The following is a 14,270-nucleotide window of genomic DNA, read 5'->3' on the forward strand; positions in this document are numbered from 1 at the left end:
GGGAAAGCTCATTTCCCGCCATCTAGGAAACAAAATTTTTCCGGGGGGAGGAGCCGGTTCCACCTGTTTTTGGGGGGTTTTATGAAAAAATGTGACCCCCAAAAATGTGAACCTAGATCCACCTTTGTAATTTATGGTGGTAATGGTAATACTTTAAAGCTGATAACCTCAATTATAAGTTCCTTTCTATATAAGATTTATACTATATTCTACATTAGCTGGCGATAGTTATATTAGCTATGAGGTAATTTTCGTTACTACATTAGCTGTTGAGCGTTCTACATTAGCTAGGGTTGTGTGCGCTACATTAACAGTTGTTACTATATTAGCTGTTGTTTTCTACATTAGCGGTTGTAACATGCCTATATATGGTCATGATGTGATGTCATTATGACCATATTTAAGCATGTCACTTGTTTTTGTCAAATATAATTTGATATTCTAGACAAGGCTTACGTATTCAGCTGTAACTGCTTGGTGATTCCACTAATTTGTGCCATATAAATCTATTATTTTCAATAATAATAAGATTGACTGACATAACATTAACTGTAATCATTAATGTTATATGTCAGCCAATCTTATCTGAAGTACTGATTCTTTTCCTTTTTACAAAACGCCCCAAAGCCATGTTCATATTAGGGTAATGTTGCACAACAGTAACTCCATCTTGGTCAAAGTTGTACTACCATTCACACTTTAATATGCGGCGACTAAATGATAAAGATTTGTTGTATACCCATATATAGTCATAATGTGCCTATATATGGTCATAATGTGATATCATCATGACCATATTTAAATGATAAATAATAAATGACTAAATGATAAATAGCACAGTTTTTGTTCAAAGTAGTTTTCCATGTTCAGGAAACCAACTTGGTATTTAATTGCTTCCTATGCAATGTTAGCTTGAACAAACTGGATGTGAGCTTGAAGGATTTGACCACTGAATATTTTGGTCACGCAGACCACATACACGGTTAATTTGACCAAAAAGGTGTAATGTGAACACGGCTTAAGACACTGAAAATAACACAACACATTAGGTTCACAGAGATTGCAAAAAAAAACTAACAATAATAACAGAAATTTTTCAAAGCCAAGAACCTAGATTAGCTAAATGGTTTGAGTTACTTTACTGAGGCTAATGCAATTAGGCTAACATAAATAAACATCTTAAATATCATATAAGATATTGTAATACTGTTATTGAAGGTATCACAAAATAAAATTTGTTATATTTTCCAATAAATTTCCAATGGCACAAATATTCTACATTTTATTTATGATGTGTATGATTATTGTGAATATTTGGTAACTTCAGCTTGACAACTCTCAGTTTTACCATGGGATCTACCTTTAGATTAAACAGATTAGCAGTAGTAGCAATGAATACCCAATAATACAAAACATAATATTTATATATATAGCAACAAATCTATTATACTGTTTAACATTAAACAAGTTCATTCTGAGCTATAGAAATATATGTTATCTAAGTATATAAAAACAATCAGTACTTTCTACAAATATTTCCATTATTTCATCTTATTATTTAATGAATACTTTTTTAAAAATTAGAAATATATTTAATTGGAATTGATGTTACCCACTATGATTAAGAATATTTCCATCAAAAGATAAATGTTAAATATATAATTAAGTTTCTGTTTAGACAATGGGTATTAAACCGGTAGAAGGCCTATTCTTTTATACAGTATTTTTGTGATAAGTGAGGGCGCACTCCAAATCTATCCTTAAAGGCCTGTTTATACTTTAACGATAACGATTTTTACCACTAGAACGATTCAATAACGATTCATCAGTTATGCGATAACAACATATTCTGACAAATCAAATGACGTCATAATCATGGAAAACCATTAAAATCGTAGTAGTAGCAACGATTTTATTGTTTTTCCATGATTATGACGTCATATGATTTGATTTGTTAAAATATTTTGTTATCGTATACACGATAAATCGTTATCGAATTAGCCTAGTGGAAAAACTTCTCTTATTTCTTTTGTTTTCTATATGAACAATCGCTTTTTAGCTTTTTTAGCGTTATTGTTGAAGTATAAACAGGCCTTAAGGATGGGCAAATTTACGTCAGTCGGTAAAATATATATATATATATAGTTTTTCTGTTGATAAGATTGCTTCACTTGATCAACTATATGGCTGGGTATAGATTGAACACAACAGCAACTGCAATGTACTCTTTTTGTAATATATCCTGTGTAAATGTTGCCTTCATAATATTTCCTCTTGTTCCTAAAACAGAAATGTTAAATATCAATAACGCATTATATCAGAACTATCGCACTGGAGGACTAACACCCTAATCGTCAGGCCATGTTACCAGTCTATTAACAAAGGCAAATAAAAAGTTTATGCTGCAAAAAACAGCTTTGTCAAATTTCAATCATGACAGTTGGTGTAAGCCAATTGTTTCATGTTTTCAAACATGTTACAATTGCGGTGTTTAGTGTGTTACCGTAAATGCTTGGATAAGCGCCACGGTGCTTATAAAATTTTTGGAGGGTTCAATGTGCCGCTTATTTGAGAGCGGTGCTTTTAAAAAAATATTCTGTTCTCATGAGATTTCCAGTCGGTCAATTTCTTTTTTTTCCTTTTAGTAAAACTTGATATAGGATAGGCCTGGAACTGCAGTCCCTATAATGAAAACCCTAAGGCCTATGCCTAAGGGCTCGTAGCTCGTAGGCACCACAATAGAACGATGGAAGCTTGCCAAACAAAAAATATTCAAAGTAATGACCAAGTAAATACTAACAAAGTGCATATTGAAATAAATTTAACAAAAATAAAGATGTACTTGGCTTCGATACGTTACATGCGCAGGTCGAGCAAAACCATTCTGTGGCTATGAAAAATGTCCAAACAAGCACCCTCTATGTAATAAAATCGAAGAAAACTTCGAGAGAAAAAAAAGAGAAAAATATTTAGTTTAATGTTGGCCCAAAACAGTAACGAAGCAGAAAATGTCTAGCTATGTACCGGTTTTAAAGCAATGGCTACACCTAAGCCTGTTTTCATTTATTGTCCAATATACCGTAAGGTAATGAATACGATTTTTGATTCAAGCAACCACTAGGCTAGTTGTACTAGTGAAGAATGGGTTAGGCCTATGCCTAGATCTTGACAGCTCAGTGCGAGAGAGATCCGATGTTGTGTGCATATTGTCGCCGCGCTCCAAAATTATGCCTTTTATATTACCGATTTTACGCGTTCACCTATAGCCCGATTTTGATAAAAGTAAATGACTGTTTTAGATTTTACATTGTAAATGTTAATTTCGGAAGTGGTATTTCTCAAATTTGTACTTGAAAAAAAAAAAAAAAAAAAAATGTCAACCCAATGTTTTTTAAAATTTCGGTCGGTCGCAGAGGGCAACACAATTTTTTTTTTTTTTCAGGCCTAATAATGGTTGACTTAAAGAGTGCATATTGTAGAGACCTCTATGCCCTTAATATTATTATCCTGGGCATTGGATCAAGCACATATCGAACCCATACAAAGGTCTGTGGGGAGAATTCCATAAATGTTGTAGCTGTAATCAGTGCATTTTGTTATGAACCTACCAGGTACTCACTTATACTACTGGGAGGAAAGAGAACTGCAGGTAAAGTGCCTTGCCTAAGGAGACAAGCAAAAAGAACAGCGAGGGATTGAACTTCCAATCTCATGGTTTAGAGGCAGAACTACAACCATGCTCCAAACCGCTCATACTCCTGCTAGTTACTGATCACTATTTACGTCATGGCGACATTAAGTAAATGGAGAGCTACTGTGCGTTGAAATAAACATTATGATAAGCATAAGCAGGCTACCTTACCAATGACTTAGTCTATGATGTGGAAGATGAGTTCCATGATGACGGGGCCATCTTCAAACTGGGAGACAGCATTGTGAAGCACAGGTATCATTTCATTATCGAGACTGTTCATATAAGATGCAGGAAGAGCTTTGCCGTTGGATCCAGCTTCATACCCCACCTGTAGCATCGACCCAATAAATACATCATTATTTTAAATACATTTATTAATATATCGAATGTACCAATCTTTTGAATTACAGTTTATATTTTAATTAAATATGCAAATGTATTCACTATTAGATCTTTAAAATTTATATATTGTTTATTCCAAAATAAAATCACAAAAGTATAATGCTATATTTACATGCTTTTTGTACATTAATAAATATTCAATACAATGATAAAGAATGATTTATTCAATACAACGATAAAAATATTCAATACAATGATAAAAATGTATTAATCTTTAAAATATTATACTATCACTTATCACACAGTATTATTACCATCACCATATCATTACTATACCATTAAACCATTTCTATTATACCCATATCATTATTATTACTATCATCACACCATCGTTATTTCACTATTATTATACTATCACTATAATTATCACACCATCAGCAGCATAGTATTACCATTTTATCAGGTTACCACTATTCACCATTATGATGTGCATCATTAATTTAAACACTCACTCGTTCAGCATCCACCGTGACACGCAGCGCGATTTTCACCATTCCCGATTCCTTCAGGCTGTCCAGGTGTTGTACCAATGCCACGCAGCAGGAGGTTGCCAAGGTCTCAGCCAATCGGCTCAGATCGACTGGCTCAAGATGCTGCACTATTGCTTCATTCGATTCCAGAAAGAAAACTTCCGTCCAACGGATAGCATGTGTCTTCCCCATGAAGTCGGTTCCATGGTGAATACGGATGTTGTCGATGCCTTCCATTGATCTACCATCTATCGCACTCTACAAACACATGTAGTATTTTAATTCAATAATTCCATATGACACTATTTGACATTTACTTTTTAAATTGTAATTATATCCATGAAACAAATTATACTCCTTTTACACTGCAGGCAAAACGCCAGACACAACCCGGGATTTTGCAATACCTGGGCTAGAAACTCCCCGAGTTGTGGTTGGTGTAAACATCATAAAATACCACCTCGGTTGATAAATATCCTGGGATCTATGTGCAGGACGCATTTAGCATTGGAGTCGCCAACTGAGTGCAAACAGCACAGAATTTGATTCCAGAATTAGGCCTTACCTGGCCCCTACTACAGCAGGTAGGCCTAAACTTTGCTAACAACGGGCTACACCTAGACACGAATTAAACACTCTGCGCTCGGCTATAGACTGCTGATTTAATTTGCATAATTTAAAAACAATCTGCAGATACATTGCTTAAATATTGACAATAATTCGGGCAATAATTGCGGCTTTGTGACGACTCTGAACTGGAACGAAGTGTTGATCATCATCGCAACAAAAATTGAGGGTGGTATTTGAACCCTAGTTTGTTGCCGGTATAAAATGGGAGCAACTCGGGATCAACCAGGACTTTTCGTTTGATGGAAATGTGAAATGCACCAGGGATCACTCCGGAATTAACATGGGATTATTCTGTCCTTGGCAGTGTAAAATGGGTAATTATTAAAAAAATATTGATCTTAACCTATTGAATTTTCAATATAATTGAAACACAGTAGTGTTGAGTTTTTATAAGCGGCATGATGATGTCATAGTATACATAGTATGGGCATATAAGATTTATTTGTCACTTTATAGTGTGGACAAGGTTTAAACACATTCCTGGAAGGCCACATGTACTCTATCACAGATGAAATGTGTACAAGTCTCCCTCAAATTAAAGACCACTTTTGGGACCAGGGTTTTCATGGTCTTTAACAGCTTTGGTCTCTAATTAGAATAATAAAAGATAAAAGACATTTGTGAATTTGGGACCACAGAAAAGTGGTCTTTAATTGGAGGGGTCTTTGATTAGAGGGAGACCTGTACTCAGAGATGTGGAATAAAGGTGCGTTCACATTGGATTCATTTAAATCAAGATGAAGGCTAACCTTACCTTGGTCAAATCTTACTGCTGTTTGTACTTGGATTTATGTATGCAGTAGGTTTTAATTTAGTAAGATTTTGCGCATGTGTAGTCGGTATGGAAAGCATACGTGGAAAGCATGGTGATGTGCGTGGTATGTAGTGGTGCATGGAAAAATAGCCTGTATATGTTTTGGCAACTGTGACAGTGACTCGGTTATTTGCGGCATATCTTGGATAATTAGACCAAGGAGAATGTTACGCAGGCTGTTCACACATAAGCAATTACTTACTCACCCTTGGTTAACTTTTCTTGTTTCTTCTATCCACTTCACCATGACAACTTCCTCTGGTTCAGAGTCCCCAACAGGTCCACACGGTATCCAAAAGTCCTTCATTTCCCTCAGGCTTTGTCGGAACGCAGCCATCATATTGGGCTGAATCTGCACCATCACTCCATCTTTCACTATGCTGGATTTGGATATTAAGCCTGTGCTTGCCTTCAGTGCTCCATTGAAAACCACAAAGCTAGCTCCAGTAACTGTAACCAATGTTATTGTACAATAAACATTGGTTACAGTTACTGCAGCCAATAAACATTGGTTAAAGTAACTGTAATCAATGTTTATTGTACAATGAAAGAAATCGATGTAATTATATGGATTTTTAATTTACTTTTTAAGTTAAACACTCGAGAGAAGGTAATTGTGCAAATAAAAGATACATATTTTTGAGTCCCAGGTAAATCATCAGATCTCCTGCAAACAGGGGACAAGCATAAAATGCTTATAGGCCCTTCATTAACAAAAAATTAAAATGGTGCAAATTTGAATATGTGGTCAGACCATCTCTTTTCTATAGTTTACCTTGCCTCGGTTTGTTTTGGATGTTGATGGCTTGGGTTTGATAGTTTGCCATATCATTCTGGATGCACACCAAGTGAGAGTCAGCTTCAGTGCTGAAGTTGGCCACCACTGCCATCACATGCTCATTCGAATTACTGATCACTTTCATGGTCTGCAGAAGAATTTGCAAAATACAAATTTTTAAACACACTACATGCCGTGTGGTATAAGTACAAGACTTGGACTTAAGCTGGGCACTCACTCCCTGGTTGTACGACTGTTGCACGACGAATCCAACTCCGCTCCCCAAGAGCGCTAGACGACGCGACGCTGTTTGCTTCGACGATGGCAGTCTAGATGGATTGTCATTAAAAAAGATATGTAGTGTGCGCGTATTCACGTTGCGTTCTTCATAGAATCGACCGTCTTTACAGCATCACTCTCAGCCTTATGACAGACATTCAGCTCATTGTTCAAATGATTTAAACAAAAACAGCTGCGTATCTGATGTAAAGCATGCACTGTTATGTAGATGTCATTGTAGAAATATTGTTTATAAATTCATGTTAATATAGCTGATAACTGTTTACACTCACCTCATCGTATTTACTGTTAGGAAAGTTTATCCTGGTTTCTTTTTTCTGCATATGAATCGTAATCCCCGGAATTTGAGGTAACATGTATTGATAATTCTTAAAATCCTGAAATACCATAAGAAAAATTATATATTTCAATAATGAATAACACAAAAAAATCACTTACTGCAATGCACCAGTCCGGTATTATTGAGAGCACTAGACCTAGTATACAAATAATGAATGTTTATGAGTGCAATGGGGTAGAATATTTCATGAGGTGAAAGATTGGATGTTCTATTCAATGAGGCATAGCAGAGTTAAATAGAACATCCAATCTTTCAACGAATTGTACGAATAAGAAACATTCATTATTTGTTATTTTATGCAACACTTGCTGTCTCTCTCTGGATCGCCTGCATGCTCTTCTTCAACAAAGACCCATCTTCCTTTTAAAGGCCAGCATAAAACCGGCCTAGCCCTAGGAATCGATCATGTGTGTTTGTTAGACATGCGCATATTTTTTACCCTGTTCTGATTTATTAACACTCCAAAAAAGTCCATAGAATGATGCCGTGTGCCAATCTCAAATTTTTGACAATCGCCTAGTTTTGCCGGAGTTAGTTACAGTCCAAGGCCTTATGTGGCACACAATGCGAAGCAAGATATAAGGCCGGGTAGGAACTGTTGCTAGTGATGATCAGCTCCCCACTTGGTTATGGAGCATCTTGAGTCCTGATCTGCCCTCAGGCCTCATAGCGAGACATGGTTACAAAACATTGTCCCAAGTGAATATCTCTCTACCCGCGCACCAAGCCTCATAACAAGAGAAGGTTAGTCCTAAATGATTACCTTTCCATTACCCAATCCTTATAAATACGGAATAAATAATATAAATCAGCCGGTATCAGCAAAGAACGTACTTTGAATGTTATGACTTTAGCTTCAACATGGGTATGAATGGGTATGTTATAAGATACACAATATGTATTTGCATTACTATGTTACTGTTTAAAATTATACATTAATAATGTGAAGATAATGTGGAGATTTACAGTGCAAACTGTATTTAAAGAGCTGACCAATATTATTACATGCAAAAAACATGTTTGTATCAAGTTTATTTTTTAAATAAAACAGATGTCATTTTGCAACTTACTACGTAATATTGGCATTGATTTCTCAACTTTCGGGTTCTCTTCAACAGCATACTCTGAAAACAACATGAATCAAATTAAAAAACTGCAATACCATTAAATTTTGTCATTAATACTGATAACAAAAACAATAACAATATTAATAAATATAAAAAAAAGAGGTTGTAGAGGTATTTTAACAATCATTTAAACAAACTATATCTCGATTAACATTTTTAATATCATTATTGATATTAATTGCTCAATTTTAAAAAGTATTTATTTATCTGTAATTGTTGCTGCTTTTTGTTTATTCTTTGAGGCATGATGTTTTTTGCAGTCACTGTAATGTTCCTTTTTTATTGTTACTGTTTGCTATTACTTTTATTGTGTTTTTGCTGATATTGTTTTGCCTCTGGTTATTATTGCTTATGTTTTGTATTTATTATTATTATTATTATTTCTTATTATTTCTTTTTTTGTTATCATTATTATTTTGTTGTTATTGTTATTATTTATATAGTAAAGCAACAATAATGATATTATTATATTAATGATAATATTTCATTATATGTTACCATTTTGGGGATCAGTCAGAGAATCAATTTCAGTTTATTTGATCCTCTTCCTTTTGTTATATTCTCCCATATTTCGCTTACTATAATTACTTTTCTTTTCTTGTAATTTTTTTTTCCAAATTTTGTTTTACATAATTGTTTTATGTTCAAAAGGAAAAATAAACTTTACTTTGATTTGATTTTTATGTCATGACCATATTTGCGCATGTCGCATTTTTTTGTCAATAAAATTTGATAGTCTGGACAAGGCTTTACGCTCAAATTTTCTTTTACAAAAAACTGCTGTATGCCCATATATAGACATGATGTGCCTATATATGGTCATGATGTGCCCATATATAGTCATGATGTGCCCATATATAGACTTGATGTGCCTATATATGGTCATGATGTGCCTATATATGGTCATGATGTGCCTATATAGTCATGATGTGCCCATATATAGTCATGATGTGATAGTGCCTCTTCCACGAACATCTCAAACATAATCTTTGACAACACTCAAAGGCTCATATATGTACACCATTTCAAAAGAGAAATTTCTACATTTTAAAGAGCCGAGTGCTTCCCAAACTTTTTGCATTTGCAGAGCCCTCTTTCTAAAATCTACACGAACCCCGCAAGTATTAAGGTTTACTCATTGGTGATATTCCGCCAATTAATTATTATCTCACTTGTAAGACAAGAAAAATAAGGAATCTTATTATCTTATAAGGAAGACAAGTGGTCTAAAAATGTAGTGGCCCCCCTCCCCCACCCCAACATTTTTTCGCAGATCCCCTACATTACAGACTACACAGGACAGTTCATACATACAGTCGGGTCAATCATTGTATATATTGACATTGAGTAGAAAAGTATGACAGTCAACTCTCCCAATACCGACGACCCAGAAAAATCCGAATTCCCAAAATCATTCCTATTCTTACTGTATTAAAATACTTTCTGAAAACCGGATCTCCAAATTCCGAATTCCGGCCAAATTCTTTGGTTGTTAGGAATGGAACATTATAATTTTTTTTTACTGAGATACCAAGTGAGTCCTATACTGCATGATTCAATCACTATCACAGAGTATGGATGGGGTTTGCACTGTGTTTTGAGGGGTTTGCGGGGTTTAGCAATTTTTTTATACAAAAAATGGCCTTCTTACCCCAAAAATAGGTTGTGACAAACATAAAATTAAGATTTTTTTTATTGAGATACCAAGTTGAGACTTATACTATGTGATTCAAGCATTATCGCAAGGTTTGGATGGGGTTTGCAGTGTTTTTTTGGAGGTTTGCGGGGTATGCGGGGTTTAGCAATACCCTGATGAATGACAATTATCTCAAAGGTCCTATTTGGTTGCTACTTGTTGGCTACATTTACTTGTATAATGCTCACATTCAAAAGTTTTTCAGATGAATTTTTCAAAACACAATCACTCATTCATACAGTGTGTATATCCTTCATGTAAAATTCTTTTATTGCTTGAAATAACATGTTTCTTATTAATTCTTTACTCCCACAATGTTTATGGTGTCCTCCTAATATATAATAATATACTCTTTAAGTGTTTTCAGCAAAAACAAACTTCTATCCAGAATGTTCTACATTCATAAATTCTCTCTTCTGCAGAGGACCCAGTTTGGAATAAGTCAGTTCCGGACGATTTGGTTAAATGAGTAATATTAACATCTAATTTGTGTTTGCTCTGCACAGTGATAACCTTCGGAATAGACTTGTGTGGGAGAGTCTTGCTTGCTTGAAGGTGGAGGCCGTCCCCCTGCTCCTGTGGGTATAACACAAACTACCAGTTAAACTAATCTCCTTATTCAAGGTTTCTCACCTTTCATGTATCCACAAATGTATATTTAAATTTCCCAGTTACAGCACTTTAAATTTCTTTCCACAATATTCACAGGTCTCACTTTCCATGATGCTTCTTCAAATGTGTTTTCAAATTACCACTTTGATTAAATTTCTTTCCGCAATGTTCACATTCATATGGTTTCTCCCCTGTGTGAATCCTCAAATGAATTTTTAAACTACTTTTTAAAATAAACTTCTTTCCACAATATTCACATCCACAAGGCTTCTTTCCAGCATGGATTCTTAAATGAATTTTCAAATAACTTTTAAACTTAAACTTCCGTCCACAGTGTTCACATTCATAAGGCATCCCTCCTTTATCTACTGTACAAATATGCGATTTCAAATAACTTTTAAACTTAAACTTGTTCCCACATTGTTCACATTTATAAGATGTCTTTTTTGAGTGTAGCATTGTATGATTTTCCAACTTACGACTTGTCCTAAACTTCAACCTACACGGTATACATTCGTAATTTCTATGCGTCTTCAAATGTTTTTTCAAACTACTACTTTGCTTAAATTTCTTTCCACAATGTTCACATTCATAAGGTGTTTCCCCCGTGTGAATTCTCAAATGCGTTTTTAATTGAGCAATTAACCTAAACTTCCTTCCACAATGTTCACATACATAAGGCTTCTCCCCGGTGTGAACCCTCAAATGTAATTTTAAATTACCATTGTGGTTAAACTTTTTTCCGCAATGTTCACATTCATAAGGCTTCTCCCCCGTGTGTGTTCTTAAATGTATCCGGAAATTATTATGTAGACTGAACATTTTTCCACAGTGTTCACATTTATAAGGTGCCTGTCCTGTGTGTGTTTTTGTATGAAGTTTCAAATATGATTTATCCTTAAACATTTTTCCACAGTAATCACATTCATACCGAATCTTTTCTGTATGCTAGATGTGTATAAGAGACAGGTGTCCTCCTATTATATAATATACTCTTTAAGTGTTTTCAGCAAAAACAAACTTCTTTCCAGAATGTTCTACATTCATAAATTCTCTCTTCTGCAGAGGACCCAGTTTGGAATAAGTCAGTTCCGGACGATTTGGTTAAATGAGTAATATTAACATCTAATTTGAGTTTGCTCTGCACACTGATAACCATCGGAACAGATTTGTGTGAGAGAGTCTTGCTTGCTTGAAGGGGGAGGCCGTCCCCCTGCTCCTGTGGGTATAACACAAACTACCAGTTAAACTAATCTCCTTATTCAAGGTTTCTCACCTTTTATGTATCCACAAATGTATATTTAAATTTCCCTCCACAGTGTTCACATTTATAAGGTGCCTGTCCTGTGTGTGTTTTTGTATGAAGTTTCAAATATGATTTATCCTTAAACATTTTTCCACAGTAATCACATTCATACCGTATCATTTCTGTATGTATCTTCAGATGCTTTTTCAAATTCCTACTTGTCCTAAACTTCAATCCACACTGTTTACATTCATAATTACTATGGACCTTCAAATGTGTTTTCAAATCACAGCTTTGCTTAAATTTCTTTCCACAATGTTCACATTCATAAGGTGTTTTCCCAGTATGAATTCTTAAATGCTTTTTTAAACTACCATTTTGGTTAAACTTCTTTCCACAATGTTCACATTCATAAAATGTCTCATCTATGTGTGCTGTTGCAAAACTTTTCTGAATTCTCTTTCTATGCCTCTCCAAATGTCTTTTAAAATTACAACTTTGCGTAAATTGCTTTCCACACTGTTCACATTCATAAGGTGTCTCCTTGTTGTGAACCCTCAAATGCGTTTTTAAATTATCATTTAACCTAAACTTCCTTCCGCAATGTTCACATTCATAAGGTGTCTCCCTTGTATGTATCTTTAGATGTGCTTTCAAATTACTATTTTGACTAAACCTTTTTCCACACTGCTCACATTCAAAAGGCTTCTCTGCCGTATGTATTCTTAAATGCATTCTGAAATTACTACGGTGAGCAAACTTTTTTCCACAATGTTCACATTCATAAGGCATCTCTTCTTTACCTACTGTACAAGTATGTGATTTCAAATAACTTTTAAACTTAAACTTACTTCCGCAAAGTCCACATTTATAAGGTGTCTCTTCTGTGTGTACCCTCATATGATGCTTCAAAGTACGACTTGTCCTAAACTTCAACCCACACTGTTTACATTCATGAGGTGTTTCACCTTTGTGTTCCCTCATATGTGTTTCTAAACTATCCCTTTCACTGAATATTTTTCCACAATGTTCACATAAATAAGGTGTCTCTCCTGTATGTACCACCATATGATTTTCCAAATGTTCTTTGCAGTTAAACTTCTCTCTACAATGTTTACATTCATAATGTATCTCTCCAGTATGTATCCTCATGTGGCATTTCAAAATCATCTTTTGTCTAAACTTCTTTCCACACTGTTCACATTCGTATGGAGTCTCCTTCGTGTGTACTGTCATGTGCGATTTCATGTTACTTTTCTGATTGAATTTTTTTCCACAATGTTCACATTCATAAAGTTTCTCTTGTTTATGTACCTCCATATGACTTTTCAAATGTTCTCTGTGATTAAATTTCGTTCCACAATGTTCACATTCAAGTGTTTTCAGAAGCAATACTTTAACTTCGTATCGTCTTTCCCCTACATGTGTCTTCAAATGCCTTTTTAAGTAATCATTGTCCTTGAATTTCTGTCCACAATGTTCGCATTCATATGGCAAATCGTTTTTATGTATCATCAGATGTACTTCCAAATTGCTTTTTCGCTTGAATTCCTCTCCACAATGTTCACATTCATATTCATCTTTCTCTTCCACATGTTTTTTGAAACTGTCATTTTGTTCATGTTGTTTGATTATTCCATTGCAGTCATTCACACATTTCTCCCCATTGATATTTTTTGTGCTTGTATATTTTGGTTTTGATTGCAGTACTGGCAAAATATCTGTCATCAAACCATGGTCTTCATCTCGACTTTCTTGAGGACTGTGGCAAATACTGTTCTCTCCTTCAAAAAAAAATTGCAAAGAAAAAAAAAAAGATTCGTACAGTTTTATTTTTTTAATTCAAAACAAGATTTGACTTTTGCACTATTATGTTGAAATGCATGACAAGATGAATTTAAAAATAAACCAAAATTCACAAAACTTGACACAATTATACCTGTCTCTTATACACATCTAGATGTGTATAAGAGACAGCCTAATATATAATAATATACTCTTTAAGTGTTTTCAGCAAAAACAAACTTCTATCCAGAATGTTCTACATTCATAAATTCTCTCTTCTGCAGAGGACCCAGTTTGGAATAAGTCAGTTCCGGACGATTTGGTTAAATGAGTAATATTAACATCTAATTTGTGTTTGCTCTGCACAGTGATAACC

General features: G+C 34.5%; 1 protein-coding gene across 2 annotated transcripts in view; it reads right to left on the reverse strand.

Annotated features, from left to right (window-relative positions):
* Positions 1-13,915, reverse strand: part of LOC117120762 (zinc finger protein 493-like) — a 21,248-nt gene extending 7,333 nt beyond the window's left edge. The window contains exons 1-2 of one of the 2 annotated variants that reach the window (XR_004447417.1): positions 12,290-13,915; positions 10,885-11,802 (exon numbers count right to left, since the gene is read on the reverse strand). Coding sequence is in view for 1 of the 2 variants with exons in the window: in XM_033265845.1 (XP_033121736.1) it covers positions 10,963-11,802; positions 12,290-13,837 (2,388 nt within the window). In the remaining variant the exon portion in view is untranslated. Of the gene's footprint in view, positions 1-10,487; positions 11,803-12,289 lie in introns of those variants that run through there. The other variant, XM_033265845.1, reaches the window with a different exon arrangement.
* Positions 13,916-14,270: the final 355 nt, after the last annotated feature.

Source organism: Anneissia japonica, unplaced genomic scaffold (genome assembly GCF_011630105.1).
Source record: "Anneissia japonica isolate Jap-2015-1 unplaced genomic scaffold, ASM1163010v1 scaffold69_len1423075_cov170, whole genome shotgun sequence".
In the NCBI taxonomy this organism is placed as follows: domain Eukaryota; kingdom Metazoa; phylum Echinodermata; class Crinoidea; order Comatulida; family Comatulidae; genus Anneissia; species Anneissia japonica.